This window comes from Bufo gargarizans, chromosome 2 (assembly GCF_014858855.1).
Source record: "Bufo gargarizans isolate SCDJY-AF-19 chromosome 2, ASM1485885v1, whole genome shotgun sequence".
Lineage (NCBI taxonomy): Eukaryota > Metazoa > Chordata > Amphibia > Anura > Bufonidae > Bufo > Bufo gargarizans.
The window spans coordinates 424,873,590-424,888,855 of record NC_058081.1 but is presented as its reverse complement, the minus strand read 5'-3'; the positions used below and the strand labels follow the sequence as shown (position 1 = coordinate 424,888,855).

Below are 15,266 nucleotides of genomic sequence, written 5' to 3'. Positions count from 1 at the left end.
GTTGCTATCGCCATGGCAGCTGAGCATCCACTGTACACGTGAGAGGTCCTTTTGACCAGCAGTTCTCTTTTATCGAACTTTACCTATTGCGGCCTCTTAAATAGACCCTCAGCAATGTTGTTGAGCACTGTAGGGATACTTTATATACTTAAAGGGAACCTGTCACCGGGATTTGATGTATAGAGCTGAGTACATGGGTTGCTAGATGGCCACTAACACATCCGCAATACCCAGTCCCCAGGGTATGAGTCAAGGACAGGACCCCTCTCAGGTTAATTTGCATATGTATCAAATCGTTTTTTTCCCCCACAATAAAAGCACAGAGAGCTATTGGGGACTGGGTATGGGTATTGTCGATGTGTTAGCGGCCATCTAGCAACCCATGTCCTCAGCTCTATACACAAAATCCCAGTGACAGGTTCCCTTTAAGGCCAGCAATTGAATACATGTACCGAGCTTAGATATGTACTGGGCGGGTTTTTAAATAAATAAATAAATATGTATATATATATATATATAAACAATGGCAGCACCGTCCTGGATGTAAGCTGGTGGGTGCAGCAGGCCTAATGTGGATCAAAGCCAATCCAAAAATACAAAAGTAGAAAAGATGGCCAGCACTCCAAAAAGTTAAAAATACCAAAAGTCTTTATTTACCCCAGTGGGACATGCGCAACGTTTCGTCTCCAAACCAGAGCCTTTCTCAGGCAGTGTGTGGGGACAAAATGCCAGCAATATATAGCAACAAACTCATTCATTACAATTTACAAAATCTGTGCAATTGATAAACAATAAAGCAAAAAAATATATTGTGCATCTTATAAAATATAGATTAAAAAATGCAAATGTGTGACAATACATTGCAAGTACAATATAGTACATGTTTCCTTAGAAATGTGTACATGATTCTAAATAATGAGAAGTCAAATAAAGGACGGCTCTGCCTCCTATTTTAGGATGGCCAGGTGCACCTATCCGATGTCGCACTCAAAGCACCAAAATAATGTAGTAATAGTAAGGATGGGCACTCTAATATCCGGAATCACCAAACAATATAAGTTTATATATTTATTCAAAGTAAAATAATATGAATAACACAGGCATAAAATGACTAAAATAGGCCTAAATACATTATATACTATAATACGACTAATCGTTGGTATAAATTAACTCTATTAATCGCTAAAAATAACTCTATTAGTCGCTAAAAAATAAAACTGATATTGAGCTGCCTTATCGGGTCCAGCCTAGCTACACAGTGGACCAACGCCTAATGCAGTAGTTGATGAAATCGAGTAGATATTCAAATAGGTGTCTACAAATAATATATAGTCCCCAGGTGATATATTTCTCATGAGAAAAAAAGAAACCAATGTGAAATAAAATATAGCAAATGTTCCAAGTGAGAATTAATCCAAACAAATCCAAGGAGAAAAAATATAAAAGTGAAAATATATAAAGTTTGCAAAAATATTTGTGAGTACTTCTTAATCATATAAAGAATCCAAATAGAATAAAGTGTTACTGTGTTTAGGTAGGTGATAGTCAATCGCTACTTAGAGTTCATAGACTGCCTATATTCAAGGGCTTTATAGTAGCGGCTCCACAGCTGTAGCTGGTCCCTCCAGGTAACCAGTTTTTTACTACGGTAATATAGTTTCAATTATTTGAGTCAGTGTTGTGCACTCTCCACATTCGACCCGAGGTAAAGAAATATGCAGTAAGTGGTTACCAATCGTTGCTATTTGTAGGGGTACTCACACTTAGTGATACTCTCCGGTCCGTAGCGTGGCTGCACAGAGGGCTTACCTCATGTATGGAATAAGGAGGTACCTTGCTTGGTATATCTCGGCTGTATGGTCCGCTTTCGCTGTTATCCGCGTGTATCCAGAGCCGACCGCAGATCGCAGGTCTCACTCTGTTCAGATCGTAGGCACAGTCTGGACTTGTCTGCGATGGGCGTTTCTCACTCCTCTATGCAGTTGATTTAATTATTCCAGCTGGCTTCTGCTGTCCGTGGATTGCCAGGCTATGGCCAGTAGACCTGGTATCAGTTTGTTTAATGGAAGCGCTTTTTCTAGATAGCAATAAGATCTAGTTTTGCCGGTTAGTTGCCAGGGTCAGTTTCCTATTCGTCCACGCCAGACGCGTTTCGAAGGTTGGGCTACCTTCTTCCTCAGTGGCTTTAGTAAACTGCCTGGCTATCCGGCTTTTATTCCTCTGGCTATCAGGAGGGTTCTTTGTTAACCCTGAGATGGATCTAGCGGATCTGGTATCCTTTTAGTCATATGTCTTTTTCATTGTGCAGTTTTTGATGCGTTTCTTTTCCTTGCGTTTGTTTTCCCCCCTGAGTTCCTGCGTTTTTGTGGGTCCACATTTGCTTTAGTTTATCACTGACATTCCAGTGCATTATTTTTGCGAAGACTGATTGCATTCTTAATATTCTTTCCTTTCAAAATATATATGGCTGACTCCTTCCCTTCAAAATGTATATAATTGACTCATATAACCTAACAACATATGAATAATTATTATTAATAAAATATATAATCACATAAAATATTACTAATAGGATTTCCCTATCTAATATAGAGGCTGGTCATAGTATGCAGCTTTTAATATTTGTTCTATATGAGAAAGATAAGTTATAAATACATACATCTAAAAATCATTTTGGTTTTATGGAAATATATATAAAAAAATATATAAAAAGAAATAGACAATAAATAACGTTTTTAGTATAATTTTTGTGTGTTTTAGTAATTGCTTTATTTAGTGATATACAAAGTAGTTTATTTATTTTAAAACAGTGTTATTTTTAAATAAAATCTTTTTTAGATATTTTTAAACAGAATATAAATGATATACTAGAGACTGGATAAGGGGATCCCTGTTATGGGGGCTGGGAAATGGTCGTCAGTCCCAAATGATACCTTCAGCGCAAGCTTTATTCTAATGTGCGGTAGTGATCGGAGGGGTGTGGTATCTAATTTTATAACTGATAGAGTATGTTGTCTATTTTGTAACAGATGGTCACTCAAGGTGTATATTCACTCAAGGTGTATATGGGCTGGAGGCCTCCCGACCAGGGGGGGTCACAGTGCTGGTAATCAGCCTGACTGGTACCCTCCGTGATCCGAGGGCATCCAGCCCATTACAGGAATCCAAAGATTTCGAGTTCAGCATTTAATCCGGCTGGTGTCAGACTGCCGAACTCGAAAATTCGCCTTGATTCCACCCTAGACATTCGGGCGATATGGTTCCCTCCCCTCCAGTGCCGATCTAACTGTTCAAAAGCTGCAAATTTTAGGGTTTTTGGATCCTGATTATGGATCAGTTTAAAATGTCTGGACAGTACATGCTTTTCGTATCCTTTTTTAATATTATTTATATGTTCCGCTATTCTTACTCTTAGTGGTCTTTTAGTTCTACCTATATATTGTTTGCCACACATACATTCTATTATATATATGACATTCGAGCTGTCGCATGTTAGAAGTTGTTTTATTTCAACAGAGAAGGCATTTTGGGTTGAGTTCACTCGTGTGGTTTTCCTAGCAAAGGATGTAATTTTACAGTTCACACAGCGACCACATCTGTGGAACCCACTGCTTTTAAGCCAGTTGTTAATAGGTCCATTAGTCCCTAATTTTTGTTTGATTGATGGCGCCACTTTCAAACCCAAATTGGGTGCCTTCGTATACACTATGTCTGGTGTTGAGGGAACTAAGGGACCTATGATTTTGTCCTTCTGGATCAGATGCCAGTGATTTTTAATGATCCGCTCGATTTTTTTATATTGTGTGTTATACGGTAGTATTATACGGAATTTTTCTTCACTGGTTTTTAGTCCACTATCAGTCTGATTGGGCACAAAAAACTGATTCCTATCCATTTCCCTGACTTTTTGCAGGGCTTTGTCCACCACTGATTCTGGGTAGTTTTTGGCCAGAAATTGGTTTTTCATATTGGTGGCTTCCTCTTCAAATTTGTCCTCATTAGTGCAATTCCTCTTGATCCTCCGGAATTGTCCTGTGGGTATATTCATCAGCCAGGAAGGCAGATGACAACTTGAGTAGAGGATAAAGCTGTTTTTCGCCACTTTTTTCTGATAGGTGGTACACACATAGTGGTCCACTTGAGTGTTGATCAGTAGATCGAGGAACTCTATACTATCTTGGTTAACGTTGGACGTGAATTTAAGATTATAGTTATTATTATTAATCTCTTTGAGGAAAGTAGATAAATCCCCTTCATCGCCCTGCCAGATAAAGATGACATCGTCAATATAGCGCTGCCAGAGCACCAGATCCGACCCCAGCCGGGGTAGTATGGTCTCTTGTTCCCACTGTGCCATGAACAGATTGGCATAGCTGGGGGTGAATCTGGTGCCCATGGCAGTGCCCCGAATCTGGAGGTAGTATGTCCCCTCAAAGAAAAAATAGTTGTGTGTGAGTATATGTTCAACACCTTCCACCAGGTAGTCTATTTGTCTGATATTGAGATTCCCATGTTTGTTAAGCTGCAATCTCATGTTATTCATGCCCTGTTCATGGTTGATGATGGTATAGAGCGATTGAACATCCAAAGTTCCTATACGCCAATGTGGCTCCACCTTCAAGTTCTCCAATAATTGGACAACTTGTGTGGTGTCTTTAATATATGCAGGGATGTTCTTGACCGTAGGTTGAATCAGTCTGTCAATATAATGGGATAAGTTGGATGTCAGGGACTCTATACCAGATATTATCGGCCGACCTGGTGGATCAGTCATGTTCTTTTTTTCTCATGAGAAATATATCACCTGGGGACTATATATTATTTGTAGACACCTATTTGAATATCTACTCGATTTCATCAACTACTGCATTAGGCGTTGGTCCACTGTGTAGCTAGGCTGGACCCGATAAGGCAGCTCAATATCAGTTTTATTTTTTAGCGACTAATAGAGTTATTTTTAGCGACTAATAGAGTTAATTTATACCAACGATTAGTCGTATTATAGTATATAATGTATTTAGGCCTATTTTAGTCATTTTATGCCTGTGTTATTCATATTATTTTACTTTGAATAAATATATAAACTTATATTGTTTGGTGATTCCGGATATTAGAGTGCCCATCCTTACTATTACTACATGATTCTAAATAATACAAGAAAATTTTTCCATACATTATTGATTACATCAATTATCAAAATCAGTGCCACTTGTGAATAATAAAAGTGCAGAGTGCTTACTATGATGTATTGCAAATGGAGGTTGAAAACGAGATAGGAGGATGAATGGCCGCCATCCAGGATACCGCATGTCGATCGGCGTGTCTGGGCCATCTCTGCGCATGTCTTGATGACGTACATAAGGCCCTTCCAGTTGTAGCTGCGTACATCACTGCGCATTGCAATTCCAACCCTACGTCGGCCATATTTGTCAAGGTAACCGGACATCCACCGCGGATGTCACACAACAATATCATCATAGTCTGCTGTATACAGAACCGAGGTGGCGCCAGCAACATTTTATGCCGGCATAACATTAGTGGCAGTCGATCGGCGTGTCCGGACCATCTCTGCGCATGTCTTGATGACGTACATAAGGCCCTTATTGTCACACATTTGCATTTTTTTAGTCTATATTTTATAAGCTGCACAATTGATTTTTTTTTTGCTTTATTGTTTATTAATTGCACAGATTTTGTTAATTGTAATGAATGAGTTTGTTGCTATATATTGCTGGCATTTTGTCCCCACACACTGCTTGAGAAAGGCTCTGGTTTGGAGCCGAAACATCGCGCATGTGGAGTGCTGCCCATCTTTTTCAGCTTGAAAAAGGCTCACACATTGAGCCGAAACGTCGCTTGTCCCATATGGGTAATTAAAGAATTTTTTCATCTTTTACCTTCTGGAGTGCTGCCCTTTTTGTTACTTTTATCTATTTGGATTGGCTTATATCCACACTGGGCCAGCTGCACCCATATTTTTTCCATTGACTGTGCTGCCACTGAACTCTTTTGTTTCTGTATGTGTGTATGTGTGTGTGTGTATGTATATATGTATATATGTGTATATATATATATATATATATATATATATATATATATATATATATATATATATTGTAAGAGAATGTCTGGAGTGGTAGTGGATGGAAGATGCGTACCACCGGGGGTCGTGGCCCTGGTGGAGTAAGAGCAGGGTGGGTGTCTGTTCCCCACGGACCACCACGGGTGGACGGGTTTCAGTTGTTGGTGTCAGTCTACACTGATCCTGGCAGGTTGGTTATCTCTGGCCTTAGTTGGGTAGGGAAGGAGTTAATCCTTCACTATGCTTGCTGGGTGTGGTCTGCCTGCTACACCCAGGGCTGTGAATATAGGTTTGATGCTCACTGACTGTGGGGCTGCTGATGAAGTGTGGTCTCCTGTCTCACTGCAGGAAGCTGTATGGGCTGAGCGCTGTAGTCCGCTCGTCTACCAAGGACTGCCCTATTGCTGCAGGCTCAGCGAAGGACCAAAAGAAGGGATCCTGTGGCCGGAGCCAATCCCTTGTCCAGGCCGACACGTGGCCTGTCTAACTTGCATGAACTTGGACAAACCCGCCCCATGACAAGGTGTAGTACTGACCACAGATGTGAGAGACTGTGTGAACAGGCACCAAGACACCTGCAGTGTTTGGGGATCCTTTGTGGGGGTTTATGGACATTGCTGTTGTGTGAATTGCACAGTTTTGATGTGATGCACTGGAGTGAATAAAAGAGCACGGTTTGGACACAAAGCCTGTCTCCTGAGCCTCTATACTGCCACCGCTACCATCTGCCTACCAGAGCAAACCCCCACAATTGGTGGCTTCAGCAGGCAAACGGCAGTGAGGCTGAAAATTGGGCTGTTTGGACTGTATGTCATATATTAAGCCAGCAAGTTTTGTGGCTCCAGATAAGATGGAGGAGGCTATTAGACACTTGGTGCAAAGTAATGAGGAGGCTACTCGGAGACATGAGGAAGCCCTGAGAGACCAGCGGCAGTTGAATAGTCTACTGGCCCAGCAACTGGCGACTATGCAGGAGTCCATGCAGGTGTTACAACAACAAGCCGTCCCGCGGGGGACCGCAATCCTACCTGCTGCCCGGGATAAGGTGCGCTCAGCGTTAAGAAAGATGGGCCCCGAGGATGATATCGAGGCGTTCCTGATGGTCTTCAAACGCACTGCGGAACAGGAAAGGTTACCGGCAGAACAGTGGGCCGAAGTAGTGGCGCCATTTTTAGTGGGTGACGCACAAAAGGCCTACTTCGACCTCAGTCAGGAGGAAGCCAAGAGCTATGAGAGGCTGAAGGGGGAGGTGTTAGCTCGTCTTGGGGTTAATACCTATGTGCGTGCACATCGAGTCTATCAGTGGGCTTTCTCAGAGTCCCGGCCTGCTCGGTCCCAGGCTTATGACTTGTTACACCTCGTAAAAAAAATGGCTGCAGCCTGAGACATTGAGCCCCTCGCAAATGGTGGAACGTGTGGTGGTGGATCGTTTGGTGTGTACCCTCCCAAGAGCAATACAGCGCTGGGTGGGACAAGGTGATCCAGGCACCCTGGATCAAGTTGTTGGCCTAGTCGAGAGATACATGGCAACCCAGGACTTGGTCCGAGAGTCTGCCTTCCTGCAAAAGCCGCGTTCACTCTCCTTGCCACAAAGGGGACCTGAGAAGGGGGCTCAACCGCTTAAGGGGGGGGAGGTGATTTCCACTCCTGGGAGGCCAAACCTGGGGAGACGAGAGGCCCCGGGGATTAGATGTTGGCACTGTCAGGGCCTGGGACACATTGCTGCCAACTGCCCGAGGGCGGCAGAGCACATGGACTGCGGGTTCGCACGCCGGTCCTCCTTTTTCGGCCAGCCGGTGTATGTTGCTGCTTCGCTGCTATCCACTGATACACCTCTGTTGTGTGCCATCTCTATTAATGGACACCCAGTTAAGGCATTGCTAGACTCGGGGAGCTTAGTGACCCTCGTGCACGAGTCCCTGGTGGCCGGTCGCGGCCCAGGCAAGCAAACCATCAGGATTGTGTGCATTCATGGGGACCAGCGAGAATATCCTACAACCTGTGTGACCTTGTCTACCCTCGGAAGGGAGATACAGCAGGTGGTTGGGGTGGGGCGACAAATCCCTTACGCTGCCATCCTAGGTAGGGATTGTCCCCTGTTTTGGTCTCTGTGGGAGGGACGGGGTGCAGAGCCGGTCCCCGTTGATCCTGAAGAGGGGCTACCAGCTATAGGGGTCACCAATAAGGAGGAAGAGTGTCAACCCGATAGCTTGTACCTAGAAGGGTTGGCTGGTGAGCCGGTGGCAGCCCCATCTGTTCCAGAACTAGAAGTATCCCGAGACACATTCGGGACCGCCCAGCTCCAGGATCCTACATTGTCACGGGCCAGAGAAGGGGTGACTGTCATCAATGGAGTGGCTCAGCACCCGGGAGCCGACTCGGAATTTCCCCACCTGGCCTGTAACCAGGACCTACTGTACCGGGTCGACAAAGTCCGGCAAGAGGTAATAGAACAGTTGGTGGTACCCCAGCCATACCGCCGCATGGTATTAGACCTAGCGCATACTCATGTGTTAGGAAGACATCTGGGGGTCCAGAAAACTCAGGAACGTATACTGCAGCGTTTCTATTGGCCGGGGATATATGAGGAAGTCAGGAGGTTTTGCCAGTCCTGTCCAGAGTGTCAGAAGACCAGCCCCCAGCCTCATTATCATAGTCCCCTGGTGCCCATGCCCATTATTGAAGTACCTTTTGAAAGGGTCGCAATGGACCTGGTAGGCCCCATTAACAAGTCAGCCAGAGGCCACCAACATATCCTGGTTATAGTAGACTACGCTACTCGCTACCCTGAGGCGATACCCCTGCGCCACACGTCAGCCAAGCTGATGGGGATGTTCTCCCGGGTGGGGATTCCAAAGGAGATATTGACGGACCAAAGGACCCCTTTCATGTCCAAAGTGATGAGGGAGCTCTGCAAAATATTAAATATTAAGCACTTGCGTACTTCCGTCTATCACCCCCAAACTGACGGGCTGGTGGAACGCTTTAATAAGACCCTAAAGTCCATGCTCAAGAGAGCGGTGGCAAAAGATGGAAAGGACTGGGACCTCTTGCTGCCCTATGTGTTATTTGCGGTGCGAGAAGTGCCCCAGGCGTCCACGGGGTTCTCACTGTTTGAGCTGTTATATGGTAGGCATCCCCGAGGCCTGCTGGATATCGCTAAAGAGGCATGGGAGCAACAGCCTACCCCTCACAAAAGCATAGTCGAGCACATCGAGAAGATGCAGGAACGGATAGGAACAGTTCTGCCCATAGTCCGTAAACATATGGAAGCGGCACAGCTGGCCCAGAGCCGCGTGTACAACCGGGCCGCCCAGGTAAGGACGTTTAACCCGGGCGACCGAGTGTTAGTACTAGTGCCCACCGTAGACAGCAAATTCCTGGCCAGGTGGCAAGGACCATATGAGATAAGAGAGAAGTTAGGCCCCGTGAATTACAGGGTATACCAGCCAGGAAGGCGGAAGCCTGAGCAGGTGTACCACGTTAATTTACTTAAAGCCTGGAAAGATAGAGAAAGTCTCCTTGGGGATGACCCGTGCTTTGTCTTGGCTGCAGAGAACGTCCCCGGCCCTACAGTGGTACCAGAGGACACCCCTGCAGTAAAGATAGGTAGCGGTTTGTCGACTAAGCAGACTCAAGAAGTGAAGGCGTTCATTAGCAGGAATAAAGACGTGTTCTCTGACCTTCCAGGACGTACCAATCTTGTCCAACATGACATTGTCACCGAGCCCCAGGAAAAGGTCCGTTTACGACCGCACCGGGTACCGGAGGCTCGGCGACAAGCCATTTCAGAGGAAGTAAAGTTTATGCTGAAGTTAGGGGTCATTGAGGAGTCTAGAAGCGAGTGGGTTAGCCCGATCGTTCTTATCCCAAAGCCCGACGGATCATTACGTTTTTGTAATGATTTCCGGAAACTAAACGAGATTTCAAAGTTTGACGCCTATCCCATGCCGCGAGTAGATGAGTTAATAGAGCGAATGGGTAAAGCCAGGTATTTCTCGGTGATAGATCTCACAAAAGGGTACTGGCAGGTACCTTTAACAGAGACGGCAAAAGAGAAGACCGACTTTGTCACACCGGAGGGGCTCTTCCATTATAGAGTGTTGCCCTTCGGGTTGCACGGTGCTCCAGCCACGTTTCAACGGCTGATGGATATCGTCCTCAGACCAAATCTCCGGTATGCCTCAGCATATTTAGATGGTATAATCATATTTAGCCAGGACTGGGAAAGTCACTTGTCGAAGGTTCAAGCAGTGATAGACTCGCTCAGGAAGGCAGGATTGACCGCCAACCCAAAAAAGTGCTCAGTGGGCCTGGAGGAAGCGTGGTATTTGGGTTATGTCACTGGACGCAGAGTCGTTAAGCCCCAAATAAATAAGATTGAGGCGATCCGAAATTGGCCTACACCCCTTACGACCAGGCAGCTGCGGTCATTTTTAGGAATGGTAGGGTATTATATGCGGTTCATCCCACATTTCGCCACTATAGCTGCCCCGTTGACAGGACTCCTGAAAGGTAGGAAGTCGGTAAGTGTTCGCTGGGATGAGCAGGCGGAAGAGGCGTTCTCCCGTTTGAAGTCTGCCCTATGTGGGTCCCCAGTTCTGGTGACGCCCGACTTCGGACAGGAGTTTATAGTCCAGACGGACTCCTCTGGAGTAGGCCTCGGGGCGGTACTCTCCCAGGAAATCAATGGTGAAGAACACCCCGTTGGTTTCCTGAGCCGCAAGCTCACCCCAGCGGAAACCCGGTACAGCGTGGTAGAAAGAGAATGCCTCGCCATCAAGTGGGCACTTGAATCTCTCAGGTATTACCTGTTGGGGAGAAGGTTCCGTCTGGTGACTGACCACTCCCCTCTCTGGTGGATGAGCCAGGCTAAGGAGGGGAGCGCTCGGGTTACCAGATGGTTCTTATCCCTCCAGAATTTTAAATTCAGGGTTGAGCACAGGGCAGGTCGTCTGCAAGGAAACGCTGATGCCCTGTCCCGGGTACACTGCTATATGTGTGTTCACCCTGATAGGATTGAACAGGGTCGTCAAGCCTTCAGGGGTGAACAAAGGGGGGGGGGGATATGTAAGAGAATGTCTGGAGTGGTAGTGGATGGAAGATACGTACCACCGGGGGTCGTGGCCCTGGTGGAGTAAGAGCAGGGTGGGTGTCTGTTCCCCATGGACCACCACGGGTGGACGGGTGTCAGTCTACACTGATCCTGGCAGGTTGGTTATCTCTGGCCTTAGTTGGGTAGGGAAGGAGTTAATCCTTCACTATGCTTGCTGGGTGTGGTCTGCCTGCTACACCCAGGGCTGTGAATATAGGTTTGATGCTCACTGACTGTGGGGCTGCTGATGAAGTGTGGTCTCCTGTCTCACTGTAGGAAGCTGTATGGGAGGCTGATCGCTCGGTCGGGCTGAGCGCTGTAGTCCGCTCGTCTACCAAGGACTGCCCAATTGCTGCAGGCTCAGCGAAGGACCAAAAGAAGGGATCCTGTGGCCGGAGCCAATCCCTTGTCCAGGCCGACACGTGGCCTGTCTAACTTGCATGAACTTGGACAAACCCACCCCATGACAAGGTGTAGTACTGACCACGGATGTGAGAGACTGTGTGAACAGGCACCAAGACACCTGCAGTGTTTGGGGATCCTTTGTGGGAGGTGGGGTTTACGGACATTGCTGTTGTGTGAATTGCACAGTTTTGATGTGATGCACTGGAGTGAATAAAAGAGCACGGTTTGGACACAAAGCCTGTCTCCTGAGCCTCTATACTGCCACCGCTACCATCTGCCTACCAGAGCAAACCCCCACAATATACATATATACACACACACACACACACACACATTAAAATTGTGACTTTGGGGTTTAATAAACTGTAAGCCAATCCAAATTATAACAAAGGCTTGAAATATCTCACCTTTTAAGTTGGATTATTGAAATAAATTAACTTTGCACGAAATTCTAATTCTTCGAGTTTCTAGTGTGTGTGTGTGTGTGTGTGTGTGTGTGTGTGTGTATGTATGTGTGTAAATTTGTATTGAGCTTAGGAGGAGGAGGCTGCTGCTGTTCTCTGAGCACACTAGCTGAGACAGTGCAGCGGTAAACCCTTCCCCTTCCCTGTTCCTGCTTTAATATTAGCCAGACATTCATTGGTGGCAGTGGTGCAGGCAGCTTCAGAGCCCGCTCATTTTACTGGGCTCTGCGGCGGTCGCGTCATAGGAGGGACTCTGGAGGGACTCTCCAGTGACACTGGCCACTGAACATGGTGGCGGGCTTCATGTTTTCTTGGTAAGGTTAGATGCCGATACCGATAACTTTGAAAATCATGAATATCGGCCGATAATATCGGTAAATCCGATAATCGGTTGATCCCTACTTTGAATTGGTCTCCTTCAGTGATGGATTCCCATTTAAACAGTTGTCTCATGATTAAATATTAAATTTCTGTGTTGGGTCCCTCAAACCATATGAGGTTTTCAGTGCGAACAATTAAATCATTAAATAACTGTTATGGTTCCCCCTTACTGTTTTTTTAATCTCAGAATGTTCACCTAGGGTGCTGAATTCTGGAGAGAGAAAGACGCTTCTATTAGGCTACTTTCACACTGGCATTTTGGCTTTCCGCTTCTGAGATCTGTTCAGGGCTCTCACAAGCGGTCCAAAACAGATTCATTTTTCCCTAATGCATTCTGAATGGAAAAGGATCCGCTCAGAATGCATTGGTTTGACTTCGTTCAGTCAGCATTCCACTCTGGAGGTGGACACCAAAATGCTGCTTGCAGCGCTTTTCTGTCCACAATGTAAGTCAATGGGGACGAATCTGTTTCCTCTGACACAAAAGAAAACGGATCCGTCCCCCATTCACTTTCAATGGTGTTCATGACGGATCCGTCATGGCTATAGAAGACACAGTCATGGCTATAGAAGACATAATACAACTGAATCCATTTATGACGGATGCATGCGGTTGTATTTTGGTAATGGAAGTGTTTTTGCAGATCCATGACTGATCCACAAAAAACACTAATGTGAATGTAGCCTTAGCTGGTCAATACAGTAACGGAAATCACTCCACTGGCTGTGTACAAGAGGATCCAGGCAGCCTGACTAAGCTACTGAATGCATATGACTACCAGCACTGGACAAGTTAATGTTCTGAGAGAGGATAAAAAAAAAAACACCACCAGGGAGCACCATACAAGTATGTAAGGGCAATATCTTTTTTTGCCCCATAACAAAAAAATCCAAGATTTATTGAAACAATGTAAAAGCTGACATGAAGCAGTGTTGGAGTACTTTCACACTAGCGTTGTTCGGATCTGGCAGCCTGCCGGATCCAGCAATCCGTATGCAAATAGAAAGATGTTTTTTCCGGATCAGTTAGACAGATCCGTCTCATCTGGAATAACGGGTCCAGTATTTAATTTTTTTTAAAGATCAAAAGCAAAAATAGCTCCTCCTATGTCCCGGAGCACGGAAAGACCGGAAAACCGGATACGGCAACGCGGCAGTTTCCGTAACACTTGGTACCGTATTCGGCATTCGTACATCCTTATAGAAATTAATGCCGGATCCGGCAAATGCGGTAGTGTTCCGGGATTTTGGCCATAAAAAAAATACCGCAGCAAGCTGTGGTATTTTGTCCGGTCAAATACCATACAAGGGACAGAACGGAAGACATCCTGATGCATACTGAACGGATTGCTTTCCATTCAGAATGCATTAGGACAAAATTGATGCATTTTTTTCTGGTTTTAAGACCCTTTACCGGATTTCAATACCAGAAAAGAATAACGTTAGTGTGAAAGTACTCTTAGTCATAGCTATCAGTGCAAAGTACAAGCCCACTGTTTTAAAAAGGTAGGAACCAATTGGCCGCACAAACCTGTCACTTACCAGTAGGAGGAGCTCCCGGCTGGTCACAGACAGCGCAGCAGGTAAGTATGATGCTTCTAATATTGCTAAGTTACCATGGCAACCAGGACTGCAGTAGCATCCTGGTTGCCATGGTTACAGATCGGAGCCCCAGCGATTAATCTGGGACTCCGATCGGAACTCTCCGCTGCCACCATTGATGGGGGAGGGGGGAAAGAGGGGGGAGGCCGCACACTGGCCACCAATGATATTAATACAATAGAGGGAGGGAGGGGGGGCCGCACACTGGCCACCAATGATAATACAATAGAGGAAGGGGGGGGGCACACTGGCCACCAATGATAATACAATAGAGGAAGGGAGGGGGGGGGCACACTGGCCACCAATGATATTCAAACTGGGGAGGGAGGGGGTTCTGCCCCCTGCTGCCTGGCAGCCCCTGATCTCTTACAGGGAGCTATGATACTCACAATTAACCCCTTCAGGTGCGGCATCTGAGGGGTTAATTGTGCGGATTGCAGCCCCCTGTAAGAGATTGGGTGCTGCCAGGCAACGGGGAAGTCATGTACACAGTTCGTAGTATATCCTAACTTGAAGCGTCCCCATCACCATGGGAACGCCTCTGTGTTAGAATATACTGTCGGATATGAGTTTTCACAATGTAACGCAAATCCGATGGTATATTCTAACATAGAGGTGTTACTATGGTGATGGGGACGCTTCAAGTTAAAATATACCATCGGGTTGGAGAAAACTCTGATCCGATGGTATAATAGGGACTCCTGACTTTACATTGAAAGTCAATGGGGGACGGATCCGTTTGCAATTGCACCATATTGTGTCAACGTCAAACGGATCCGTCCCCATTGAATTGCATTGTAAGTCAGGACGGATCTGTTTGGCTCCGCACGGCCAGGCGGACACCAAAACGACTTTTTCCTTCATGTCCGTGGATCCTCCAAAAATCAAGGAAGACCCACGGAAGGAAAAACGGACACGGAACTACGGAACCCTTTTTTTGCGGACCGCAAAAAAAAAAACGGTCGTGTGCATGAGGCCAAACCCGGACATCAGGGAGTATCATAAGTGCTTTGCCCGCAGCGTCCGTTTATTTTTGTTCACATGTTCACTAATGATCACACTGTGGTTTTACAGAAGCTGGTGCAGCAACCATTCAAGTGTTAGGCCCCTTTCACACGGGGCGAGTATTCCGCGCGGGTGCGATGCGTGAGGTGAACGCATTGCACCCGCACTGAATCCTGACCCATTCATTTCTATGGGGCTGTTCACATGAGCGGTGATTTTCACGCATCACTTAT

General features: G+C 46.0%; 1 protein-coding gene across 6 annotated transcripts in view; it reads left to right on the top strand.

Moving 5' to 3' along the window:
- The window catches only part of FNIP1 (folliculin interacting protein 1), a 257,563-nt gene that overhangs the window by 159,329 nt on the left and 82,968 nt on the right, over positions 1-15,266 (top strand). The window contains exon 1 of one of the 6 annotated variants that reach the window (XM_044280906.1): positions 11,608-11,648. The exons of the other annotated variants lie outside the window; for them this stretch is intronic. Coding sequence (XP_044136841.1) covers positions 11,641-11,648 — 8 coding nt within the window. The 5' untranslated portion in view covers positions 11,608-11,640. Of the gene's footprint in view, positions 1-11,607; positions 11,649-15,266 lie in introns of those variants that run through there. 6 annotated transcript variants of the gene reach the window in all.